Source organism: Sparus aurata, chromosome 11, assembly GCF_900880675.1.
Source record: "Sparus aurata chromosome 11, fSpaAur1.1, whole genome shotgun sequence".
NCBI lineage: Eukaryota > Metazoa > Chordata > Actinopteri > Spariformes > Sparidae > Sparus > Sparus aurata.
Genome location: NC_044197.1, coordinates 4,310,928 through 4,333,048, shown reverse-complemented (window position 1 = coordinate 4,333,048; position 22,121 = coordinate 4,310,928). Strand labels below are relative to the sequence as shown.

The window sequence follows — 22,121 nt, the reverse complement described above, 5'->3', positions numbered from 1 at the left end:
CAGTCTGCTCTTCATATACTATCATATAAAACATGAGCAGAAAGTTGAGACCGACTTCCTGCATCACTTGGTCCCACTTGGGCAGCCTGAAAGTTGTAAAACAACCTGAGCAGAAGGACTTTAGAGAGGTTCTGCACCAGTACGTGATTCTGAAGAGTCAGCATGTAATCTGCAAAGTAACTAGTAACTAAAGTAGTCAAAATAGTGCAGCGGAGGTGTGATGGAAGGACTACATGTTCCTGCAAAATGTAGTGAAAGTGTAAAATAGTGGAAAATGGAAATACTCAAGTAGAGTACAAGTACCTCAAAAGTGTCCTTCAGAGCTGAGTAAATGTACTTAGTTACTTTCTATTACTGAGTATACAGCAGCCTGAATTAAAAAAAGGTCATTATTTGAAATTGGAAACAAAAAATGGCCTTTATAAAAACAAACATCAAATATAAAAAATATAGATATACACATAAAATATATATATATATATATTATATATATATATCCCCTGGATACGTGAGTATAATGTGTTCGAGCGCCCTCTGCTGGACATGTAACACTTTTTTTTCCCTTTTTTTTTTTTTTTTTTTTTTTTTTACAAGAAACATTCCTCGCTGGAAGTTTTCCCCGCTGGAAGTTTTCCCCGCTGACTTGGGATCAGTTTCCATACGCTTCTGTTCACGGATCGCTACACAGCAGCTGACCTCAGACCAGCTCGGCTCGGCTCGGCTCGGCTCAGCCCGCCTGTGACGGTTCCTCTCTGCATCTTCACGACCGGCAACGTGGCAAAACTCAACACTTCAAAGTTGTGAGTTTCTTTTTTCTACATGTGACCAACAGTTTGAAGGGAGGACACAGAAGAAGGTGGGAATATTTGTTCCTGTTGGATTCCTCCTGAGGATGGACGGGATTTGCTCTGGTCCAGCTCTGTCCCCCCTGCTCCTGCTCAGGGCGTGCTGCTGTGTTTACAGACCTCTCAGCTGAGATCTGCAGCCACATGAAGGATTATTCACATTTATAATCTGAATAACATGATTTCGATTTTTAAACTTTTTCTCCCCCTCCTCTCATTGGGATGATTGACACTTTATTCATTTATTTATTTTGTTGCGGCACTGCTTCCTGTCCAGTAGCAACACTCACATGTGTGAACTTTATCCTCTTGTTATCATGCTGACTTGTTATCAGCTCATGTTGTGACTTTCCTGTGAAATGATGTGGCAGTCGTTGATGCACTTTGACTGCGTGCGGCGTGAAAGAGCTGGAGGAACCTAAACACAACAGATTTTTTTTTCACTTTGGAGTAAGAAACAGGAACTACAAGGCTCCTACTTTGTTCCATTTCTGATCCTGTGTGAAAGGCGGGGTCAACATGGATCACAGAGGTCACCACCTGCCCGACTCAGGCCATCACAGAACCAAAGACAGAGAGGACTACTACAGGTATTCTCAGCCGGACTGGGAGCAGAGCTACCCGCCACCGAACCCCAGAGAGAGGGACCGGCACTGGGTTCACCCTGATCCCCGGTACAGGGCTCATTTCACCAGCCCTCCTGCCAGACCGGATCCCTACACCACACAGCAGTATCCTTATGTTCACGGCCACCCAGAACACCAAAGGCCCCAATCCAGGTGTGTACGCTTGTGGTTTATTCTTTAGCGTATATACTACAGCTGAATATTTGGAAGAAGTTAAAGGTGCCATATGTTAGAGCTGGACACCTGTTGAATTTGTACTCCAAACAAATAGGGGGCAGCATGTCATGTTCTAGGTGAACTGTCCGTTTAAAGGAAGAAGAGAAATTAGCGTTTCACCACGTAGTACCTTTTATTTCCAGGCATGGGTACGAGTATCAGCCGCACAGCCAGTGGGACTACAGAGACAGCTATGGTTACTATGACTACTACGGAGGACAGCACGGACGACAGGGTACAGTAATGCAAAACAACCCCTGCTGGGAAAACCAGCAAAGACCAGCACAAAAACACGACATATGCTGGTCTTTGCTGGTTTTTCCAGCAGGGAACTCCATGAGGCGACGCAGCTTGTGTTAGTTAAAAGCAAATAAAATCATACGTGTGTTGCTCTGATCATAAAAAGACGCTGGCCAGTGGGCTTCACAGGACTCCTGGAGGACGGACCGGTACCATGACAGAACACACAAGCAGGAGCATTCAGCGGGGTCCAACACTGACGAGTACAGGTGCGTCCTTTATTGATTTGTGATTGATTTGAGAGCAGAAAGCTGATGAGTTTCGATCGTAGTCGTTGATGTGTGTGCTTTCGCGCCACACGTAAGAGGGTTTGAAATCAGATGATGTCATGTGTACATTCCTGTAATGTAATGTGGCAGGGGTGCAATGGTGAAACGACAAAATAACGACTTTATTGAAGATGAAATGCGTAACATTCGTGCATTAGAATGTCTAAAATTAACTGTTCAAACCCACAGAAATCCATCATCTTATTCAAAGTAACTGCGTTTTATTTGGTCGCCTGTTGCTGGGGAGAGGGAGGATGAATGTTACCTGTGAAGCACCTTGATGAACTTCAGCTTTTGTGTGTTAAGTCGGACTTAAACTCCACTGCGGTTTATACCAATTGCCGAAGTCTTCTTACAGTGTTCTGCTTCTCATCCTGAAGCGTCAAAGCTGCTTCTCACCTTGATTTGTGTTTCTATGAACGTGTGACGTATTGTTGCTTTAATCCTCTCAGGTACGACCAGAGGAGAGACAGCTCCCAGCATTACCTCAATGACGGTGAGGAGAATCCCTCCAGAGACAACGAGGAGGTCTCCTCTTATTACCTGGGGACGCTAGAAAGCTCCAAGAACTCAGGGTTATCGTCCAGCAGCTTCGAGCTGAGTCAGTACATCAACGGAGCCGAGCACAGCGACGCTGCAGGTGAGCGCGCAGGTGAAGCTTCTTCCTCTCTTCGCTCGGTTGTTATCACACTGACACACGTTCTCTTCTGTCAGGGCCTGTGCATCCGACATCAGCCCCTCTCAAGTACTCAATCCCTCATGCGATCGTCAGCTTTGGGCCCGCGGGACAGCTGATCCGGGTCAATCCGGGCCGGTCCACACAGGAGAACGTCAGCCAGCTGGAAATCCACAGTCTGGAGGTAGATTAGATTAAATCATCTCCATTTTAACCACTTTATGCTTGAATAAGACTACAAGAGATGATTTTTACGTCTTCATGTGTGCGCAGGTCATTCTTTGTGAGACAAAAGATCAGCAGGAGATGAGAGACTTCCCAGGACCTCTGACCCGGTACTGCGCCATCTTTTATTAGTGTAATTCTGAAACTGAAAACACTCACAACTAAATAATGTTAAAGAAATGACCGATACACATGTGAGATTTGTAAAGGCTGTTTTTAAAAGTGCCAATCTTTAAATGTGTTTGAGGTGTTTTTCACGTTTTGCAGGGAGGATCTGCACAAAGTGGATGCTATCGAGTTCGCCCACCAGAGGGCAGCAGCTTGCACGGGGGCTGACGAGCTGCAGGATAAGAGGTCTGCTGCCCTCCTGTGGAATCTACTGATACTGCTCTGCAGGCAGAATGGAGTGAGGAGGCAGCATCTCAACATCACATTCATCAGGTTTTCTTTCTGATACACTTGTCACTAAATGTCCGATTGTTGCAGCAAATCGTCGGCTCAGACATCGCAGAGCTGCTGATGCAGGGCTCACACTCGGACGGCAGCTGGGCGTCAGAGGCTCCCACGCTCATCGACTTCAGCGACGGCACGACTGCCGAAGCAGCAGCAGCGCCCTGCGAAGGAGACGACCTGCTCACAGGAGACTCCAGCAGCTTCAGCTCGGAGAGCTCTGAGAAGGCCCTGCAGAGCTACACTCAGCTGCTACTGGCAGGACGGAAAAAGGTGTTTTATGTAGTCCGTTATTTAAAGGGACAGTGTGTAACGATTTAAGTAATTTATTAATTCAAATCAACGTCTTCGTTCATAAATAAGTCCTCATTGGTGTACAATTACCTCTGCCAACAATCTGACTTATCCTCCTGAGCGAAGAATTACCTGTCTGAACATACACAGCACGGGCAAGCTCTATGGAGGCCGCCATGTCTTTCCGGCTTTAAAAAAAACTATGGACTGCCGAGAGGGACACAAAGCACTACGTGGTACTACGTAGTAAGGCTAAACGCATTTTCGCTCAGAGCTAGCTTGACTGCGGAACTGAGAGGGAACCTCTAGTTTTATAGCCTTTATAACTAACTACATCTTTACCTCATTACTTGAATCAGTAGAAATACTCGACGCTGTTGGGAAAGAATCCATATTTTGAAAAGAGTTTCTTGTCCGTCAGGGCCACCGTAGCTTCCAGAACGTCTCCAACGCTCTCAGAACGGGAGGGGTGAGCAAAAGAGTGTTGCAGTGTAGAACCTCACAGCTAGATGGCGCTAAATACTTGATGTATTACACACTGTCCCTTTAAATAAATGTAGCAATGTAGCAATGCCACAATGTGAATATATTCCATGACAGGTAAAAGTTATGCATTTAAAAACCCTACTGAAGTGAGAAGATAGAAGCAATGTCTGCCAAATGTACACTGAGAGACAAAAAAAACAAATATCTTGTTTTAGAGAAATTGCAAACATATGAAATAAATTTTTTTCATCAGGGTTACAGAGAATGATTGTTATTTCACCAGATTTTCCTTTATCACTTAAAGTATGACAAGTAAAGGTACTGCAAAATTACTAACAGGAGTGTCAGTGGGAAGGAAGAAAGAAAAATTATGTGTAGGCATTTTTGGACTCATCGCTAATCTTTCCATCTCGGAGATGTTTTCCTTCAGGGCCCTTAAATTCAAAATAAAAGTGTCTTAGAAGTTCAGGGAGGAAGTCCTTCCACTTACTTTGAACTGTTAACAATGAATTGTATTTCACAAGTTCTATATAATATGTCATAATAGGATATATATTAAATATGCTCCTTGTAAATGTTAAATCTTCATCTGAAAAGTGCCGTAAAACATCCAGTGTTTTTACTCAAATGTGGTGAAGTAAGTATAAAGGAGTGTGAAATGAAATGCTCAAGTACAAGTAGTAAATTGTACCATTCTTCAGGGCAGGATGTGAGTCCAGTGTGTTCTCAGAAAATAATCCCCATGAAATAGTTTAAATCAAGACACATTCTGTAACTGATTGGCCTCACAGCTTTACGTAACATCCGCGTCTGTCCCCCTCACACCTTCCCGTATGTTTCCCAGGAGGCCTTGGAGTCGGCCATGAGCAGCGGCCTGTGGGGGCATGCGCTTTTTCTGGCCAGCAAGATGGACAACAGGTCCTACACCACCGTCCTGAACAGGTGAGAACACTGAAGTCATTTGAGACACGACAGCTGCGAGAAGCCAGCGCAATATACAACTCTACACATGGGTGGTAACGTGCGAAGAAATAAACTTAGATACTTATGGCTTTGAATGTACGTGACAGCAACGAGGAAGTGTTGAGAGTATTTCCGTCTGAGGTGTGTCCTGTGTGTGTGAGATGTAATCAAGCCCTGCGCAGCCCAGAGTGGCGAAGTCAAGAACGGATCTGCTTAGCCTCTGATTGGCTAGGTGTTTTAGGATTATCAGAGGCAGAAAAGGGGCGGGTCATTCCCAAAGCCGGAACCCCTGGTGACGTCACCCACTCGTTCGTGGAAGACCGTTTCGAAGCTTTGAGTCCGGCGTAACAGCCATCATCATTTTTAGTTATTTCTCATTAGCTTACCCACGGTCAGAGTTAGTTTTGCAACCATGTACAGTCGCCCCCTGCTGGCCGTCTGAGGAACTTCTGCATTGGCTTCAATTTTCAGACCTTCAAGCTCTGTCTGTACTTTATACAGTCGATCCTGGAGGATGTAGTTGCACTTAACTTTTGTGTCCATCAAGTGATGACACACTGGCCTTAAAAAAAAAAGGTTTACCATACACAGTCAAGTTTGGACGTGTGACTTGTGCAGCATGTAGCAACGAACATGAATAGACATCTACTCCATCCAACAGGTCCTCCGCCTTCCCACAGTCCTGTATCCAAAGATAATGAGTGATTAGTGTTTAACATAGTGTATACATTGGCCATTTCTGACCTTTTTACTAGTCAAAAGTGCAACTATCATTATTAAGAAAGGAATAATGAGTTCTTGTTTCTTTGCGCTCGCTAGATGTCATTATTTATAACCTTGTTTTTATGCCTCGGACCAGTCGAGGAGGTTTAATGTTTAACGGTCGTCCAACTGTTCCATTCTTGTGAAAGTGATATATCCAAAACGCCTCGAGGGAACTTCTTTCAGATCTGGCACAAACAACGTCCAGCACTGGACTCAAGGGTGATATTATTAGAAATTTGGTCCACATTAGGTCACTGTGACCTCACAAAACAAAATGGCACAAATGTCGCGGAGGACAGACTGACGAAGTGATGACACGTTGCACCCAAAAGGTCGAAGGTCACCTTCACTGTGACGTCATGAAGTTGTTCAGAAACACTGAAAAAAAAAACTGATCGTGCAGAACGTCCGTGCAGGTTAAACTGTCATGTACATACAAGGACAGTTACTTTATATAATGTTTATCTTAATTCTAATATTTTTTAAATTATTTTTCTCATTATTACTTCCAATACCTCTTTATTATTGTCCGTATTTCTTTAAGACTAACTCTGGTGATGCTACTTATTTCCCTCTGTATTGCTGTGTTACCTGCCAATTTTTACCAAGGGGGATCAATTAAGAATCATCTTAATCCTCAGGGTTCGTACGGGTGCTTGAAATCCTTGAAAGTGCTTGAATTTCAATGTTGTGTTTTCAAGGTCTGAAAAGTACTTGGATTTTAGTTTAAGTGCTTGAAAGTGCTTGACATTATAACTCTGTGTCTTTTACAAAATTGGGATCAGACTGGATAACTAATTTCTAAAGTTTTTGCTATTATAGAATATAATTTTAGATGTTTACAGCATAATACAATATACATAATTGTGATAAAAAGTGAAGAAAAAAAATCACAAGTATATATATTCCTTTAGATACGTATTTTACCCCAGCAGTAAGGTGCTGGAAAATCTTAAAAATGACCCTTAAAAGTGCTTGAAAAGTGCTTGAATTTGACCTTGAAAAATGTGTACGAACCCTGAATCTTAATCTTACTCTTAATTGACACTCTGACAGCCTCACAGTCTTCCACAAACTCACAGGTGTTGCTTGTGTTGAGCCTCAGGTGACTGATTATCCATCACTCCTCTGTAGAAATGCTCTCTACTGTTTTCTCACTACAAACTATTAACAAGAATCACACAAAAATACATAAAAATAACTTTCATTAAACTGCTTTTAAGTCTTAACAGCACATATTATGTGATTCTTTACTGACATGGATGTAAACTACAACTTGGCTGGTCTGTAGAAACACACAACTGCGAGGTGGTCATTCTAGTTCAGCGTTTATCTCGGCATCCGGGTTATTTATAATTCACAATCTGTATTCTTATTATAGTACATAACGGAGCATTAACACTTCACAGTGGAGTGTAAATAATCTGTCTCGGCGTACAATAAACTCTGTTAATGCCCTTTAATCTCCAAAACTCGGTTTCGGAGAAATATTTCTCGTGAAACCCAATCCATGTTTTACCGACTGCTTTGGCTTCATCAGTATGTCCCACGCTGCACGTGTCCTCCCGTGACTCTGGAGGAATGTGTGGTGGGAGGGCCGACAGATCGCCAGGCGGATTGTTGATTTGTGATTGACAGCGGTGGCAGAATTTGTGCTATTGACGGGGCCTCAGTTAAGATATGCGGTGACAAAAAAAAAGTGCTCTTCTGGCAGGTTCACAGGCCAGCTGACGCCCAGCGATCCCCTCCAGACCATCTTCCAGCTGCTGTCTGGGAGAGTCCCCGCTGTGGCCACGGTAAAACAGCCAGAACATCAACACACGTGATTTAATAAAGGAAGAGTTCTGATAGTGATGTTTTCCTCCCAGTGCTGCGGAAGTGAAAAATGGGGAGACTGGAGGCCACATCTGGCTGTGATGCTCTCCAATGAGACAGGAGATCCCGTCGTCCAGCAGAGGGCCATCGTCACCATGGGAGACACTCTCGGTACGAGCGCATTCACCGACTGATTGGCGGTTTGTATCGTTGTTTACGCAAGCTGATTGTTTTCTGTCGTGCAGCTTCCAAAGGCCTCTTACACGCCGCACATGTGTGCTACCTGACAGCCAGCGCTCCCTTCGGGGTGTTCACGCAGAAGTCAGACAGGCTGGTGCTTCTCGGCAGCAGCCACAGGTGAGCTGCGAGAGCTTCCCGACGCCAATTATCTGTTTAATTGTCGTGCATGTTGTCAGTACTTTGATGGAGACACGAGGCAAGAGCTAAATGTCCCTCAATGTTTCTTCATTTCAGGCAATCCTTCAAATACTTTGCCACTAATCCTGCCATCCAGTGCACCGAGCTGTACGAGTACTGCCAGACACTTGGGGGCAAAGGCTTTTCAATACCGTCCTTTCAGGTAGCTCCCATTCACAACCAGATCAGTTTTTTCTCATTTGCGGTCATGTTTGATTAAATCTGATGAATGTTGCATTCAGGTGTATAAGTTCCTGTATGCCGGTCGGCTGCTGGACTGCGGGCTCGCATCTCAGGCCTTCCATTACTGTGAGGTGGTGGGACAGGCCATCCTCAGACAGAGGGAGGCGTTCTTTGTGCTCACCGGAGAGGTTATTAAGGTGTGTTCATTTACACACATACATATTCAACACACATTGTACAGTGTTTTGGTGTGTATAGGTTAAAGGAGAACTTCGGTCGATTTAAACGTGCAGCTTCATTGCTCAAGCTACCCTTGACTTGCCAGTACCGAAGACGCGAAAACATTTGGTCCAACCATTACAGAGCTCCGAGAACGGAGATTTAGCGTTTACAGCTAACAGCATGGGGTCAGAACTTTACACTGTGTTTTAAGCGTCTTAACATGCTCCACATCTCACACCAGAAGTTATGCAACATCAGCAGACACCTTAGCACACAGCACTGTAGCGTGTATGACTCAAAATGAATAAAAAAGTAGTTAAAACAGTGTGTTTGTGCAAGCAGCTACATACCTGTTTGTTGACATCGGTGTGGTCCGGTAGCTAGACCAAACTAGTCAATCCGTCGAGTGTGCACTTAACAGGCTTAACAGGCTATTGTAAGGCTCATGGCTCATGACAGGCTGTAACATGGACATGTACATTATGAACATACACACGAAAATGCTGGAATACGTTTCCGTCTCCGCCAGTGAGGGAGTAAGTGCACGCTCGACGGATTGACTAGTTTGGTCTAGCTACCGGAAGACACGGATGTCAACAAACAGGTATGTAGCTGCTTGCACAAACACACTGTTTTAACTACTTTTTTATTCAGTTTGAGTCATACACGCTACAGTGCTGTGTGCTAAGGTGTCTGCTGATGTTGCATAACTTCTGGTGTGAGATGTGGAGCATGTTAAGACGCTTAAAACACAGTGTAAAGTTCTGACCCCATGCTGTTAGCGTTCAATGCTAAATCTCCGTTCACGGAGCTCTGTAATGGCTGGACCAAATTTGTTCGCGTCTTCGGTACTGGCAAGTCAAGGGTAGCTTGAGCAATGAAGCTGCATGTTAAAATCGACCGAAGTTCTCCTTTAAGTTCTAGGTTGACGTACTGTATGTATGTATGTGCACTTTCTCCTGCAGCTGTCAGACCGGCTGAGACACTCCGAGGGTCAGTTCAGTGAAGGAGGGTTGAGCGGAACCGGGCAGGAACCCGACTGGCTGAAACAGCTCCGTGCGAGGCACCACAGTTTACAGGTGAGCGCTCCGGACCAGCTGCTGCAGGGCCGTCATTTCAGAACAATGCATAGTATTAATGAGGGATAGGAAGCTGAAATATAGCTAATCAGAAATTCAACATTTTACAACACTTAACATTCTTATGACGCAATTAGTTTTGTTTGTAATTAGGACCTACATTGTGTAAATACTGGGATCGGTATATACGACAGTGGTAACTGTGGGGGGCGCCAGATTTCACAAAATGTTGCTTTAAACCACCCACGACTGCTTAACCATGACTTGAATTATAATATAGGATCTGCATCAGATTGTATTCACTCAAAGATAGACCTGATTTTTTTTTCATCCATGCATTATCCTCTGAGAAATGAACAAATCTCTGGACTCTTGCTCGTCTAATTATATATATTTGTTACTCAAGCATGTGTTACTTTACTCAGACGGGGAGTTACGACTGTACTGAAACATACCAGCCACCTCCTGAAGAAAAAGCCCGTGAGGATGGAAAAGTGTGCTCAGGTAAACTGTCATCCTCTAATTACCTCGAATAATTCCATGTGTGGCCTATCAACACAAATGTAGGTCCCATTTTTCATGAGACGAGAAAAAGATCTATAGATTTCCTCTCCACAAAAAGAAAAACACCTTGTCACAGGTGTCACAAGGTCGCACAGTACACCCAACCACAGGTCACATGTAGCCACGTCAGCCCGCGACCTCCATCTTCAGCTTCTTCGCCTGCGAGAGAGAAGCATGAAGCAAAGGCCTTCTATTGTGACCAGTTCACAACACACCTGTGCACTAATCACGCTGTTTAATGAGCATCTTGATGCGTCACACCTGTCAGGTGGATGGATTATCTTAACAAAAGAGAAGTGCTCACTGACATGGATTTCAACAAATGTTTGCTCGACATTTGAGAGAAATTAGTTTAAGATAATTGACTTCAACTCGTGAAAAATAGGAGTGTTGTTTATAATTTTCGTTGGGTGTAAATCTGCTGATAAATACCCTTGAAGAACGTTACTGTCGTTTTTATTTCCCTGCAGAACCAGACTTGGACGATCCAGGCCGTGACATCCAGAGTCCAGAGCCTGAGCTCCTTTATTACAGAGGCAGCGAGGATCAGGAGGGCTTCGAGCAACGAGCTGACGGAAACACCGAGGAAATGACAGCAACGTCATGGGACGCCAGCGGAGCTCAGAGCTGGTACAAAATGTTCAGACGCTTGCCTTTTTCACTTGGACCCCACACAGATGAGAACTCCTAGCCCGCTGCACATGTGATACTCAGTCTGAATGAATGCTGTTATGTCACTGATCCCTCCTTGTTCTCCCCGTCCAGGCCACACGCCAATTATACACTGCCCGTACCGATGGTTTATGCTCCCTCGGCGGCCACAGTGGCGGCGGGCCAAGACTTCGGTTATCATAACACAGATAGCGCCGAAGTCAGAACAGCCCCGCCACATTGTCCTCAGACTGATCCAACATCAGCGGCAGAGGGTGAGAAGAAGCCCTAATGTCAGACAGCATGCATGTCCCAGTTCTGATGATTATTATGGGCTCTGGGGAGACGGCGTGTGTGTGATGCTCTGATTTTATTGCTTTTCCAGGGGTTGACTTGTCCTCTGGAGCAGGCCCAGTAAGTAATCTGTCTAATATTCTGTACTGATGAAACGGCAAGAATTACAAAGATGGCAACCTCTTAGTTCAGTGTCGTCATTTTATTTCTTTACATTGCCATAATTGAATTCCTTGTTAAAAATGTAAATGTTTTACTGCTATAGATAGTGTGTTTCAAACATATACTGAAAAACATCATGCAATTTATTTAAAATACATTGTAAATGTAAAGTGTCGCACAAAAGGTGAAATCTGAAAGCATTTTTGCACTTCGGGTTTCCTCGTCTCAAAGCGAGTCAGTATTTTGATCGGGGGGGGGTTTGGTTAGATGCCTTGAATAAAGTCTTTGGTTACCACAAGCTTAAGACATATACACGTTTTGTTTTTAGACATAAAGTATGTTTAGGCCTCCGTGTCTTAAAAAAGATGGTTGCTAAGAAGTGGCTAAATGAGACTGCAGAGGTCATCAGGGACATTAAACATCTGATGGCATACTGCAGAGATCACAAACTCTTTTTTACAGTAGATTAGACAATGTGCTTGAAAAATATATGATAATATTGCTTACAATATATGAAAAATGGCAATAATCTTATATAGAGAAATGTACTGTTGTTGTATTTGATAATGCATTACATGGAATGAATATTGGCTTATAACTGAAAACAGGAATAATGTAAATAATTATACTAGATTTGCAAATGTAGAACATTTCTCTTGCACAAGTGAACCTTTTGGTAGCGTTGGTAAATGTGTCTTCGTCTGCAACTGCTTTTTAAAGACGCGGGGTCAGATGCTGGAAGTCGGCATCAGTCAGCAGTGGCAAAGCCAGCACAGCACCCCACCGGGTCCAGAGGCCTCCGAGCAGGACAGCGGGCCTCCTCAACAGGTGGGTGGAGCTTCTGTCGTCGACGACATATTAAACCACATCACACAAGTTGTTTGATGTGTGCATTTCCTGTGTGTTTCATGTTAGAGCGCAAAGGCCGGATGGTTCAGCGGTTGGTTCAAATCGAAACCCAGAGATGTTCAGAAGGAGAGTCCGGAACAGGGAAGCGCAGCTCAGACAGTAAGAGACCGAATATGCTCCAGTATTCATGTTTCATTTAGTTTTCAATTTGGCGGTGTAAGATATGTATTTTTGTATGTTTTCTCAGAAGCTACCACCAATTACGGGTCTCTCTCCTCCTCCTCCTCCTCCTCCCCTGTCTGGCGTCGCCCCTCCTGGCTCGTTCCCATCACAGCCTCCCTCTGCAGGGATTAATCCATTCTCAAGGAAAGCAGGTGAATTACCATAAATATGTTGCCATGTTCGGAGTGTGAATTGCACAATGGCAGTTCAACATATCATCTAAAGTCTAGATGAGGTTAAATTCATTACAACAGCTCACAGGGAATGTACCACACCAACAGAGTGTTGTAGATCAAAACTGCCAGCAAGACCATCGACTCTACAATCACACAGACCCAAACAATGCACAAAGGATCAAATCATCTATCAACATGCCAAAGAGGTAGACAGATATGATACTACCATACAACATGCAGGCCTGACTAGCGTTAAAGGCACAGAAGAATAGATCAGCAGTCTATATTGTAGAGCCAACACTGGTCCCAATACCATGACTGGATAAAACAGGACTCAACCTATAGACTCAAAAGCCCAAGCAGTAATGCAGAAGTGAGAAACATATGGATCCTGTATGGACTTTCTATTAGAGTCTATTTTTTTTTTAGGGCAATAGAACTGCTGTATTTTGTTTGGTCTATGCCTTTAAATAGTAGCTAGGCTAATGTTTCAGCCTTACCTTTAAAAAAAAAAAAAAAGACCAGAGAGGTTTGGTTTGACCCTCCTTGGCTTTCCTCCCTGTCACCCATGATGTTGAAAGCTCATCGTCCTCGTGTCTGTCCTCGTGGCTGCTGACCTCAAAACGACAACAAGCACATACATTAGCCAAACTCACCATAGGCCATACTGTCCTGCTCAGTGTTCGGCCTGCGTGACAACCAAACAAATCATTGGTTGCATTATCATCTCTAAGACGTTTTCAATGCTCGCTCTTTTTTTAGCACCGATAAAGTGCCTGATGTCTCCCTCCATCAGGCTCCATATAAGGTCCAGAAATACTCTGGATGGACTCACATACTAACTCTTATGTGACTGAAACAGCTGAGTTGAGCTGACGGCAGCTAACCTACCAGTGGAAGCAGGACATTGACCCCAGTTAACCATCAGGGCACACGAAAGGCTAATAACATGAAATATCGAAACCCTACCTTCAATGGTGGAAAGAAACTAAGTACATTTACTCATGTACTGCATTTAAGTCAAGTTTTAAGGTACTTAAGTATTGTTTTATCCTACTTGACAAAGAAATCAGTGTGGATTTGTTTTTGTCATGTTTCAGACATCTTTAAGTTATTTACAGTTCCTCCAAAGAGACATTTCCCTTCACATGGTTTTCAATAAATAACTGTTTGAGGTCCAAAGGGGTGAAACTCTATATACTATTTCACAAAAATAATCTGAAAAATATAATCAAACTCAAGTAGAAGAACTTTGTTCTTCTTCTTTTCTACCCAATCTATTATCTCATGACCCTTTAGCTAACATTAGATGACATTTGTGTAGCCAGATAGCTTCTTACGTTATCCTACAGCGTTTTGCACGACGCGCTAGAATGCGGGCCAGCAGCTGACGGAAGTGACGCAGGCAGATCAGTGATTCACCTAATGAAAGGTTAAGAAATGGTGCAATCCACTTCAGGGGTGTCTGAAATCGTATTAAAACATTCCTCTCGGCAATTATATGGAAAATATATAGTAATGTTTGCAATTACAGGTAAGAAGGATAAATGTTTCAACCCCCTCCAACTTCCTGTTTTACCCTCTTTTGGGGGTGTCCAAGTCTTAATTCGGGGGTTCAGTCCCACCAAATGACCCCTGTAACTCGAACCCTGGCCGTGATCCACATTCTTCTAGTGTAATGTGAAATTTCTAAGGTCACCAACCCTTTTAGAGGAGGTGTGTTCTTTTCTGCTATGCTGCCGTTAACACAGTTGCTGCCCAACGTGTCCGAGTTCATATTTCCGCTGAAGCAAATAAGATGCAGCTTGCATGTTTTTCAAGCACTGAAATTTAAAACAGCGATAAGGCTGACACACATGAATGCAAATATGATTTCTATAAATATTCTTCTTTATAGGCCAGCAGCTGGGGTAGAACCCATGACCCCGTGTCACAGGTAAGTTAATCCACTTAGATGTGAATATATCTCTACCATATTTTGGATTTTTGACGGATTCACTTTAATCACTTTCACATGTTACATTGTTGTGTTTAGGGACCACTGACACCACTTTAACCGAAGTGGGGACGCCATTCCACCTGCCACTCCGATGGCCTTCATGTCTAATGGGAGTTTCACCTGAGTTTGGATGAAGACCATCAAGATCCATACAACTCCTCAGAGTCAACAATTCTTTTTTAAGGATGCCCTTTCACAACCCCAGCTTGTCGACCATCATGTTCCATATTACGTCCAGAAATACTCTGGATGGACTGACATAGTAACTCATATGCGACTGAAACAGCTGAGTTGGGCCTCCCTAAAGCTGACGGCAGGGAACTTACCAGTGGACACAGGGAACATATTGACCCCAATACCCAGTATATCAAGCATGAGGGATTAGACCCTGTGGAAAAAGTTTTGGACAGTGACTCGGACCACTTCAAAGTGGTATTGTATGTCAACAGACTCACAGCTCTGGTCACCCTGTTAATGAGTATCCATTCAATATGACTCAACAGAATCAACCTAACCTTGAGTTTTAGTAGCATACAATAAGTTATGATCATACAATATCTATGCACTTAAATAGTACAACTAACCAATAATTAAAAATCTATCTAGCTATCTTTAATCTTCCAAGCAGTGTTTGTCGTAGGGATGTTATTGATCAATGATTACTAAGTTAACTGATGTTAATGTCTCAACTGGCATTCAGAGATGGGTGCAATACATCAAGAAGCATTTTGTTATTAAATTACAAATGCCTGCTTATCAAATATACCAAAGTAATATACAAAATGGTGGTCTGAGAAAATGGATTTTCATAAATGAAATTGAAGACATTCTATATAAACTGGTATCGTAACATTTCGTTGGACCGGTCATTGAATACCACAGATGCTATGGAGACTTTCTGTCGGCTTCAAGGGAGTTCTGGCAAACAAACCATTTGGTGACTCAGGAAGGGAAAGCAGTGCTGAGCCCCGGCTGTGTTGAGCCGGGGATGAGAACCGCTAACCCGGACTGGGGATAATGTTGGGCAGCCGGAAGGGAGTTTGCCGGTACAGACTTGTGGACTTATTGTGGAGAACGCCTACGACCATGTTCCCTGCAGAGTACTGTGGAGGAAACTACGGGAGTATGGGGCACCGGGTTCATTACTACGAGCTATCCGATTCCTATTAAACCAGAGTGAGAGCTGTGACGGTAAACTCGGCACAAAGTCAAACATTCGCAGTGGGTGTTGGACTCTGCCGGGGATGTCCCTTGTCCCTGATCCTGTTTGTGATATTCATGTAAATGATCACTAGGTGCAGCCTTGGTAAGGAGAGTGTCCGGTTCGGGAACCACAGAGTTGTGTCTACGCCGATGACACGGTTCGGCTGGCTGTGACCTCGACAGGGCAGGTTTGCAGCCAAGTGCGAAGCAGTTCAGATGAGGGTCACCATCGCTAAGTCCGAGGCCTTGGTTTCTACCGGGGTTAGACCACTGCCCCGAGTGAAGGAGGTTAATTATCTTGGGGTCTTGTTCACGAGAGATAGGAGGATGGAGTGTTAGATGGACAGGTGGTTTGGTGTGGCGTCAGCAGTTCTGTAGGGGTCGCACCGTACCGTTGTGATTCGTCACCAAAAGAATGAGACTGAGGACACAAGTAGACTAATGAGCTTCCTTCGTAGGCTCACTGGGCTCTGCCTTAGATAGGGCGAGGAGCTCGGACATCCGGAGGGAGCTCAAACTAGAACCACTGTTCCTTTGCATTGAAGGAGCCAGCTGAGGTGGTTCGTGAATCTGATTACGATGCCTCCTGGTCTCCTCCCTTTGGGGTTTTTGAGTACAACCACCTGGGAGAAGACCCCGGAACATACCCAGAACTTACGGAAGGGATGTCTAATTTTTTTTAATCTCATCTGGCATGGGAATACCGTGCGATCCCCTAGGGAGGAAGTGGAAAGTGTTGCTGGTGAGAATGACCCCACCCAGCCTGCTGTCACCACCCGCCAAACCCAGATAAGTGGAAGAAGAGGGATGCATGGAAGTATGTTGAGTAGTGACAGATACCTGGGTTTTCCTTTCTTTCAACTACCAGTCTCCTCTGATTTTGCATCAAACATATAATAAGTGAGTGGTGAAAACTGTTTTCTAATCGAAAAGCATCCACCATATTTTATATAATCTGAATGATTGATGACTGAGTGAAATTGCGGAATGTTTTCAAATCTGACCTTGCTGACTTTGCAATGCTTAGTAAATTGTGGCATTTTTTGTGAACAGCAGCAGATTGTTGCACCGACCCTGAGGTGGAAGTGGTTGGAAGCGAGAAAAAAAGAGATGGAGGAATTTGTTCTCATGATGTCATGCTGCCTAGATGGATCATACCACATGCAGGGTGGGGGATGGGGGGAAGGGAGGACAGGGAAAGACCTCTGCCAGGCAAACAGTCGACACAACTCCCAACCTGAGCTAGCAGATTCTTGTAGGATCAAACTGTTTGTGTGCTGGTGATATTTAAAGTGCCTTCGCCTCTGAAAGGGTGTTATTAATAGTTCCATCACATTAATGTTTTGTGCGACGACAGAGCTAGTTTGGCTCCTTATATTGTTTATAAACCAAACAGTAATATATACTCATGGAAAATATTATAAGGTCATATTTTTATCACTGCGTCACCTTTTAACATGTTCTGATGTAACTGAGACTGTTTTTTTTTTTTATATATCCTTCTTCTGCTTAATGTATTATGTCAAAGCTGTTTTTGTACCTCTGTACCAGCACATGCAATGTATTAATTACCAATTCATTAGTCACATATTGAATAAAAACATCTTGCCAACAAATAGCTGGGATTCCAAATGGGGCGGCCCAGTTAATGTAAGAGTAAGTGACAACACAACAGGTGCGGTCTCCTTTTACCGTTAGTCTGCAGTTGCCAAGTGTATATGGGACACACACACACACGCACACACACACACGCGCACACACACACACACACACACACACACACACACACACACACACACACAGCCAAGATTACCAACAGCCACTGCTTACTGCCTGCCATTAACATATCAGAGAATAAAAACATTTGGAGGGCTATTTTTATGTCAGACGGTTTCAAAAAGTGTCGTGTTCCTGTTTATAGACTTCCTGTTTGGGGGTTGCATCAATATAATGTGTGTTTATTGTTTTAAATGAGTTCACGGAGAGCAAACATGAGTAAAAACTGATGTTTTATTGCACTTCATCCTCTGAAATAAAACCACACTAGAGATTTGAAATGTTGTTTCCCTATAATCCACCACAGCTTGGGCTCATACATGGTCAAGATTGAAAGACCCTCTTTATAACCAAACATGCTTATTGAATGTACCAACAAAATAAGAATACAGTGCTTGCAGTTCAACATTTACTGCATATGTTCAAAGTTTTCGGGGTAATTTTCCCGAATACGATGTATACTCATAGTAAGTGACCTTTGCAGTTAGAGCCTCTGTAAGCTCTTTTCTTGTACTGCTAACAAGTTTCTTGAAAAAGACATTCAATTTCTTTGTTTACCCCAAATTTCTGATTGCGTATGTTACAGGATAATCACCTGAATCCAATGAATGAAACTGAACCACAGAACCTAAACTGTAAGACTACGGAAACAGCTGTAATGCCAAACACAATTCAAAATAAATAGAGTGCACCCTGAGAACGACATCACCAAACAGTGTCACGCTGGCAAAAAAACAGCAAAAAACTGATTAGCAAGGTTCCCTAAACCATTTCAACTCTTCTGGTCTATTAATGTGATCACAGGCGTTGCCTGACTGCAAAGTTATTACAAACCTATGTGCAAGTTACAAATCTTTTGGCAGCTATCACTGGCTGTGTGTAAACAAAAAGTACGTCAAAACTCACTGCAACTCACCAGACAATACAACAGCCTGCGCCTGAGGATGAATAATCATCAGTGTTGTTATTTGTATGTTTACGGCAGGCGATGATTGGTAGAAAACATTAATGATTGTTCAATTGTAATGATTTAAGTTTACAACGTTCCAAAGAATGTGAAGAAACTTAAGTTCTGATGACGTCAAAGATGTTTATGTATTATGATGCAGATATATCTATCATTTCCCAGCTCCCAGTTTGGATTACTAGCAGAACGGCTAACTTAGCAAACTACGTAGCGGCAGCTGCAGTTAGCAACAGTTAACGATTACTCTGGTCACATGCTGCCCGCTGTGTTCTCGCGTTATTAATTTAAGAGGAGGTCCAATCTTACATATTGCACATTTAAAGTGTGTCTACAGAGATATCGGCTCTGTATTCCACGCAGTCTTCTTCCTTTTCTAAACCTGGTTTCACATTACTCACATTTAACCTGCCACTTTATCTGTCAGGACAATATGATGTAGCAGCTTCCTGCCAACATTTGTTATCGAAGCTATCATCTCCCGTGCGATGCTAAACTTGGGTACTTAAAATCTCTGGGCGTCTACAAAGTCAGGATGATGAAGCAGCGGGCCGTTTGAAATGCCACTGAGTGCCATCCATACTTTAAATGAGTCAGCATGCGCTACCTTGGCCACCGCACACAGAATGACCCGAGCGTGCGATTACATCACTGGTTGCCGTGTATCATTATCAACTACCTGCCTTTCCTAGAGCCTTTCTATGTCCCAACTAACGTGGCAATGTCGATGCTTAGTATTTACTACATTTACACTCTAAATGCTCTTGTATGCTCATAAATTTCACACTGTTAAGCCGTCAGCTCCTGTGTCGATGCTGCTGTGAACCTTTAGCCCATAACATTCGGCAGTAAGAGCCAGATCTAAAAGCATTTAAGGCACAGTCATCAAATATACATACCTTGACATTAACAAAATGGTAACCTTTGACCTTGAACGAATCCAATTAGTCTGGAAGCGTCTATTTTAAAAAAAAAAAATGATCCCACCGCATTTAGATTAACAGTTGCAAATCGAGTAAATTGCGCTCACACAGTTCCTGTCTCGAGACAGATCAGACATTGTCCCGGTGGTTCAGCATATGCTGCGTGAGCTTTGCGGCACACAGGAAAGACTTGTCGCACTCTGCACACACAAAGATCCTCCCAGCGCAGTTTTGCTCCTGGTGAAGCTGCAGTGCGGATAGGTGGCTGAAGTTCTTGCTGCAGCCCGTGCAGCTGTGGGGTTTCTCTTTATTGTGGATGTACTGGTGACGAACGAGGCGGGAAACCATGGCGAACGCCACGCCGCACTCTGCGCACTTGTGTGGCCGCTCCCCGCTGTGAATGGCCTCGTGCTCGGCCAGGTTGGATGACTTTGTGAAACACTTGGCGCACACGGAGCAGACGAACGGACGCACCCCTGTGTGGATCTTCTGGTGCTCCGCCATGCGACTTTCCAGAGCGAAGGCCTTCCCGCAGTCGGGGCAGCAGAAAGGCCTCTCTCCCAGGTGCTTGCGCTCGTGACGCTTCAGGGAGAGGGGTTTATTGAAGGTCTTGCCACATTGCGCGCACGGGAAGGGCTTGTCGTTGGTGTGGATGTTCCGCTCGTGCTTTCTCAGGTCAGAGGATCGGATGAAGTCCTTGCCGCACGTGTCACAGACGTAGGGCTTTTCACCAGTGTGTGTGCGGATATGCTTGCGGTAATCTGAGGACCAGATATAGGTCTTGACACAGAAGGGGCAGTGATATGGTCTTTCACCTGTGTGTAGGCGCTTGTGCTGCTGCAGCGTTCCCTGGTGGGAGTAAGCCTTGCCACATATATCACACACATGTGGCTTGAGGCCAGTATGTGTCTGTAAGTGACTCTGGAGGTTGCAGAACTTCTTGAAAGCCCAGTGGCAGCGCGTGCACTTGAAGGGACGCTGCTCCGTGTCGACTCCGTCGCGTTTTTTCATCGCGACCAAAAGTCGAGCGATCTTGTCTTCTTCGTGCTTTTTAAGCGATTTCTTCACAGGACGACTATTCGCGGCCTTCTTTTTGGTCTTTTTCCCGCCTCCACCTAGATTATAATCCTCAACATTGAGCTCTTTGAGCTTCGATGCTCTCTGTTTGACTGGAGGATCACTTTTGACCTTATGGCTCTTGAGGTATTTTGAGCATTTTCTCTCCTTCTTTTGCGCAGCATCTTTAGATCCATTTATTTTGCTGCTTTCAGAATATTTCGGGCACTGTAACAACTCCGGACCGCGGCACTCTTCGTCATCGTGAAGCGGCGTTTCGTCTCCCGGTGAAAGCTCCGAAAACTTCTCCACAAGACACCACTTCGGTACCTGGGGGTTCAGATAAAGGATTCCAGTGTCGCTGCTCTCTGGAAGTGAGTTCACACCTACACAAACGCTGCCTAATGAAGAATCAGCCGCCGTTTTACGAGTGCTGATTAAGATGTGTCCGTCTGGGGGAGAAGGAGTGGTACAACGCCTTTCTTGATGTTTCCCTTCACTTCTCTTTTCAACAACTTGTCTGTCAGACGTCCCTGGGGAGGTTTCATCAGCCATGGTCACTTGTGCATCGAGGCATAAAATCATCTGCATGAGTCTGAGGCTGTTCAGGGAATTCCTGATGCTGCCTTGAAAAGACCTGGAAAATGCAACAGACAGAGCATGTTATCACCATCCTCATCCAATCTTAATGGCCGTGTCTTTACCATAGGTTCCCTTCCTGTCTGAATATAAATGATGATATCATATTTAGGTATAATTTTATCACATGACCTTATAGACTATACTGTTGGCTATACTTAGCTGCTGTCACCACAATATCTTGGGTATATTCTTCTCATGAGCATGCACCTTGCACATCTAAAGTCCCAAACTTCGACAGCTTCAGCACTCAGCACGACACACTCAGTCGTCCATTTCAATATAGCAAACTGAAAATGTTATACCAGGCTGCTTACCCTGTGGTCTTCTTCCAAGCAAGGGAGAGATTTATGCCAGCTCCAGTATGACACTACGGGAGATGTTCAGTGAGTGGTGTTAACAGGCGGGGTTTGGTAACAGCCGTCTCTGGGTCAGCATCTATCCGGCTAGTCAGCACAGCCGTGATATCTTAACGGCCTGGCTCAGCTTACCTTTCACTGACTTAGCTTACCGCCCGCTTGTGCACAGCCCCGCTGAGGAAGTCATACAGTCAAGTGCCACAGGTTTAGAGGTCGAAACTCCTGCAAAGTTGGTGAAATCACACTACGAGGAGCATTTTTTAACAGCTGGAATTTAATAACGATGCCTCTGTGTGTACAAACTAGACCATACTGTGAAGTTATTTGTCGCAAGGTATGAAAGATATTCTCACTGCTTGTCACTGGCTCTGATTCTGACTCAGCCATAACCTTAAAACTACTCTTGATGGGGGTTTGCTAAAGGTTAACTGAGGTGGAGTCTCACAGCCTGAT

The 22,121-nt window shown here is 44.1% G+C and overlaps 2 protein-coding genes across 4 annotated transcripts; one reads left to right on the top strand and one right to left on the bottom strand.

Annotated features, from left to right (window-relative positions):
* The first annotated feature begins 628 nt into the window (after nucleotides 1-628).
* On the top strand, nucleotides 629-18,008 carry sec16b (SEC16 homolog B, endoplasmic reticulum export factor). Of its 2 annotated transcripts, none has more exons than XM_030434058.1 (24): nucleotides 629-1,624; nucleotides 1,831-1,922; nucleotides 2,094-2,196; nucleotides 2,709-2,896; nucleotides 2,971-3,116; nucleotides 3,206-3,267; nucleotides 3,425-3,563; nucleotides 3,644-3,880; nucleotides 5,232-5,329; nucleotides 7,830-7,911; nucleotides 7,984-8,101; nucleotides 8,176-8,287; nucleotides 8,405-8,510; nucleotides 8,590-8,727; nucleotides 9,718-9,831; nucleotides 10,257-10,335; nucleotides 10,866-11,025; nucleotides 11,161-11,321; nucleotides 11,432-11,460; nucleotides 12,223-12,330; nucleotides 12,418-12,510; nucleotides 12,602-12,725; nucleotides 14,647-14,685; nucleotides 14,785-18,008. In XM_030434058.1, exons 1-23 carry the CDS (start codon nucleotides 1,365-1,367, stop codon nucleotides 14,661-14,663), a joined length of 2,766 nt encoding a protein of 921 aa, XP_030289918.1. In that variant the 5' UTR covers nucleotides 629-1,364; the 3' UTR covers nucleotides 14,664-14,685; nucleotides 14,785-18,008. The 2 variants fall into 2 exon arrangements, with proteins under 2 accessions (XP_030289918.1, XP_030289917.1); XM_030434057.1 differs by having other exon boundaries at nucleotides 12,599-12,725.
* A 1,650-nt stretch (nucleotides 18,009-19,658) lies between these two features.
* Nucleotides 19,659-21,770, bottom strand: znf648 (zinc finger protein 648). Of its 2 annotated transcripts, none has more exons than XM_030434071.1 (2): nucleotides 21,627-21,770; nucleotides 19,659-21,307 (listed from the first exon to the last, which is right to left on the bottom strand). In XM_030434071.1, exon 2 carries the CDS (start codon nucleotides 21,259-21,261, stop codon nucleotides 19,744-19,746), a length of 1,518 nt encoding a protein of 505 aa, XP_030289931.1. In that variant the 5' UTR covers nucleotides 21,262-21,307; nucleotides 21,627-21,770; the 3' UTR covers nucleotides 19,659-19,743. The 2 variants fall into 2 exon arrangements, with proteins under 2 accessions (XP_030289931.1, XP_030289930.1); XM_030434070.1 differs by lacking the exon at nucleotides 21,627-21,770 and adding an exon at nucleotides 21,482-21,583.
* Nucleotides 21,771-22,121: the final 351 nt, after the last annotated feature.

What these genes read in the sequence shown, in the direction of transcription:
- sec16b (XM_030434057.1), top strand. Translation starts at nt 1,365, where the DNA reads ATGGATCACAGAGGTCACCACCTGCCCGACTCAGGCCATCACAGAACC. An exon ending in AGGACAGCACGGACGACAGG is followed by an intron (nt 1,923 to 2,093) that starts GTACAGTAATGC and finishes GATCATAAAAAG; the next exon opens with ACGCTGGCCAGTGGGCTTCA. An exon ending in CACCATGGGAGACACTCTCG is followed by an intron (nt 8,102 to 8,175) that starts GTACGAGCGCAT and finishes TCTGTCGTGCAG; the next exon opens with CTTCCAAAGGCCTCTTACAC.
- znf648 (XM_030434070.1), bottom strand. Translation starts at nt 21,528, where the DNA reads ATGTGCAAGGTGCATGCTCATGAGAAGAATATACCCAAGATATTGTG. An exon ending in AATATACCCAAGATATTGTG is followed by an intron (nt 21,308 to 21,481) that starts GTGACAGCAGCT and finishes TGCATTTTCCAG; the next exon opens with GTCTTTTCAAGGCAGCATCA.